Below are 3,854 nucleotides of genomic sequence, written 5' to 3'. Positions count from 1 at the left end.
GTGCTTTGTACTGCACTCTTATTTCAGGCTATCTCAAGAATTTTAATTTGTAAAGCATGAGGAATACTTTGTTTATTATGACATTTTTTAAACTATATAAACCGTGTAGATATTTTCTCTAAAAAGTAAATATCTCTTCAACTGAATGGATTTGGTTGAGAAAGCCATCTTGTAAAATTAACCTGAAAGTTTCATAATTTCCTAAGATTATAAGTAAAATTCAGTTGAAAATACATGATATTTGAAGTTTTCAAAAAATAGAAAAAAACAAAGATCATGAGCTCTGACCTTGACTCGTGCGCAAGGAAAAGGAAAGCTGGGGGCTTTGTCGCAAAAGTTGAGGGGTTTCGTAAAAAGTTAGGGAGTTTAGGAAAGGCAAAGTTCAGGGGTTTCATGGGAAAGGGCCCACAGTTTTGGGTGTTTGTGAAATTTACATGTGTTTGGATCCCCAGCATGTGACTATTTGGCTGATGGTTGTACGTCTGGTTTGAATGTTAACCAGAAATCGAGTGCAGAAGAGCTCCTAGACAAGGAAATACCTCTAAAATTCATGGAGGTTGATGAGGAACAATCTAGGCTTGTCCTCAGCAACCGGAGGGCTATGGCTGATAGCCAAGCGCAGCTTGGAATTGGATCCGTTGTTTTGGGAACAGTTCAGAGCCTAAAGCCATATGGTGCCTTTATTGACATTGGTGGAATTAACGGGCTTCTCCATGTCAGCCAAATCAGTCATGACCGTGTTTCTGACATTGCAACAGTATTGCAACCTGGTGACACCCTCAAGGTAACTAATTTCAATTTTCTTATAAGCCAAATCTTGCCATGCTATTTTTCTAATTCTAATTGGACTTTTTTTAATGAAAAAGGTTATGATACTGAGCCATGACCGTGAAAGAGGGCGGGTGAGTCTTTCTACAAAGAAGTTGGAGCCAACGCCTGGTGACATGATTCGCAATCCAAAGCTTGTCTTTGAGAAGGTACTACTTTTGAGGAAATTTAATTTTTTTATAAACAATAGCAAAGCCTTGGTCCCAAAATTTTGGAGTTGGCTATATGAATCCTATTCTGTCATTCAATTTTGTTGACGCTCGTCTCATTCATTAACTATGAGTATTCTTGTTTGACTTCTTTGTGAAGGCGGATGAGATGGCTCAGACTTTCAGGCAGAGAATAGCTCAAGCAGAGGCAATGGCACGTGCTGATATGCTGAGATTTCAGCCTGAGGTAACTGCTTCCCTTTAGGAGTCTTGCAATTTAAATGAGATCTATCTTAATTTTTCAGCAAGCAGATAATTTCATAGTATTTTGTTAGAATCTCACCCTTTTAAATTGATGATTACCCACGACGTAAGAATACATGATTAATATAGTCATGATCTTTTAAAGATTTAAGAACTTGTAGAGATATTGAGTTGAAAAGTCTTCTTTGCGTTAGATAGTAAGGTGGTGGAAGTGTCGGCACTTTTGTTTCATCTGCACAATCTCATAGACTTGCACTCAATAAAGGAAATCATTCAAAGTTTAAAAAAAGGGTTCTTTTTTAACAGAATCCACCTTAAAAATGGGGTGACAATATAAAATCACCATTAAAGTTTAATTAATACAGAACCACATTTGAAGGGGTTCTGCTAGCAATGCAACTTGGCAATTTTTTCGGTGAACTTCCATTGAAATCCGTGAGTATTTTTTGGGTAAATTATACTAAACCCCCAAAAACTTTTAATGTATTGGAGTAAACCCCGAAAACTTTCAAAATTGAACTAAACCCCCAATAACTTTTGTAGAAAACCCCCAATATCTTTTAGGTTAATTACACTAAACCCCCAATACATTTGAAAATGCCATTTTATGTTGTTTTTTTCGTTCTAATTTATGTGGTTTATCTACAATTCCAAAAAGTTAATGGAGGTTTAGTGCAATATTGGGGGTTTATTGCAAAATGCTGAAAGCTCTTGGGGATTTGGTGTAATTTACAGTTTTTCCCCCCTCACATTCCCGCCTTTTATTTTCATCTTCCATTGGCCCAATTTCCTTGCCCATCTCAGTAAGCTCAGTTTAAGCATATTCAACATTTAAAGGCCGATATTGGGGGTTTATTGCAAAATGCTGAAAGCTCTTGGGGTTTGTGTAATTTACGCTATTTTTTCCCCTCATATTCCCCGCTTTTGTTTTCATCTTCCATTGGCCCAATCTCCTTGCCCATCTCAGATGGTTGATTGTTACCGGAATCCCCTTTAAAGGGTTTGTGTATTAATCTAACCTTAATGGTGGTTTTTGTATTGTAACCCTATTTTAAAGATGATTGCTGCGAAACTTTAAAAGATAAGAAGGAAAAATTCCCAGTGGTTATATAATAAAGATGAGCTACATAAACATCATCTGTAGTTCTTTTTTACAATAACTAATAATTTGATATAAATACGACTTTAGTCTACCTTCAGAGTTGATATGTGGTAGACATTGGTTACACAACCACACTCTCACACATAACTTGCTATTGGAATGTGTTGAAATTATGCACGGACAACTATCCAGAAAAATGGAATTCTGTAGAATTTGGATCATCTCTAGACTAGTTCTCCACTACCATAGAGTAGTTGAGAAACCACTGCTTTTAATGCAAAGCGGTGATTATTTAATTGACAGTGATGGGCAATTCTAATCCGTTACAAGAATAACATTTATCACAACCTCATGAATTGCGCTCGTTCCTATTTTACACTTAATAAGACAAATCACTGCCTTCCATTAATCAATCAAAACATTTCGTTAATCAATCAACAGCTATTGTGAAAGCAATGGTCTCTCCGTTACTTTTTAGTACCGGAGAGGATCCAAATCCCAAGAGAACGCGCCAGCTTCCTGGCAAGAAGGGTTAGAAGTCGGTGTAATATGATTATCCCAAGCTCTGAGATAATTATTACTATGAATTATAATTATTGATATGGATGGCGTGTTTCAAAAGATTGCCAGCCCAAGCTTCAAGCTTTATCCTTGAAATTACGACTGCTTTATTTAGTTTGTGTACCAAAAGGCTGTGTTATGTACCTTACTTTAACCTTGTTGCAGAGTGGATTGAGTCTGAGTTCGGAGGGGATTCTAGGGCCGCTGACATCAGACTTGCCGACGGAGGGTCTGGACTTAAGTGAGGCTCCTCCGGCAGAAGAGGCTGAGGGCGTTACTTCAGACGAAAAGGAATCATAAGAGATGTCAATCTGTAACACTTTGTACCTTTAACTTTCCTTCTGTTTTGGCTTTTCATGGAGAGAGAATTCTATTCTTTTGGGGTGGAGGGAATTTGCCAACATGAAAGCTCTCAGGAGGGGGAGGAACTAGCGCACGCTTTTGTATTGCATCCACAATCAGCATGAATAAGGCACACCCACTTTTGTCTTGTAAATGGGAAAGGAGGGGTTACGCGAACTTGCATGTGATTGTGTACGGTTGTAGAACTGTGCAATTTTATTTATGTAAATCGATTTCCAGCGTTTTACTGTGTCTTGATTGTGGTTTCTTTCCCCCATTCAAAGGATTACTTGTTTTTCAATATTCATCATAAACAGGTTTAAAGAAAAAATAAATAAATTATGGTCAGTGGCCTAAGTAGCATGAAAACAGGTATTGGTACACAACGGGTGTAGGTATTGGTAGGTGGATCCGGATTCTCTCTCCTAATGAGAGGGTTCCTAATATCTCCTAACGAGATCTTGACCTTTGATTTATCAATCAAAGGCTAAGATCTCCTCATGCACAAAAGTAGGGGGAGATAAGGATAAGATCTTGGTCTTTGATTGATAAATCAAAGGCCAACATCTTCTTATTAGGAGATATTAGGAGAGGATTCATTAGGAGAG

General features: G+C 37.6%; 1 protein-coding gene across 1 annotated transcript; it reads left to right on the top strand.

Annotated features, from left to right (window-relative positions):
• Nucleotides 1-430: 430 nt before the first annotated feature.
• Nucleotides 431-3,500, top strand: LOC109827662 (30S ribosomal protein S1, chloroplastic-like; the record flags this gene model as incomplete). The annotated part of the gene is made up of 4 exons (XM_020394673.1): nucleotides 431-784; nucleotides 867-977; nucleotides 1,138-1,224; nucleotides 3,070-3,500. Coding segments are annotated over 4 exons (687 nt in total), but the record flags the coding sequence as incomplete, so codon positions are not given.
• Nucleotides 3,501-3,854: the final 354 nt, after the last annotated feature.

This window comes from Asparagus officinalis, unplaced genomic scaffold (genome assembly GCF_001876935.1).
Source record: "Asparagus officinalis unplaced genomic scaffold, Aspof.V1 AsparagusV1_Un349, whole genome shotgun sequence".
Lineage (NCBI taxonomy): Eukaryota > Viridiplantae > Streptophyta > Magnoliopsida > Asparagales > Asparagaceae > Asparagus > Asparagus officinalis.
Note: the sequence above shows the minus strand (reverse complement) of the source record. Positions and strands in the feature narration are given on the sequence as shown.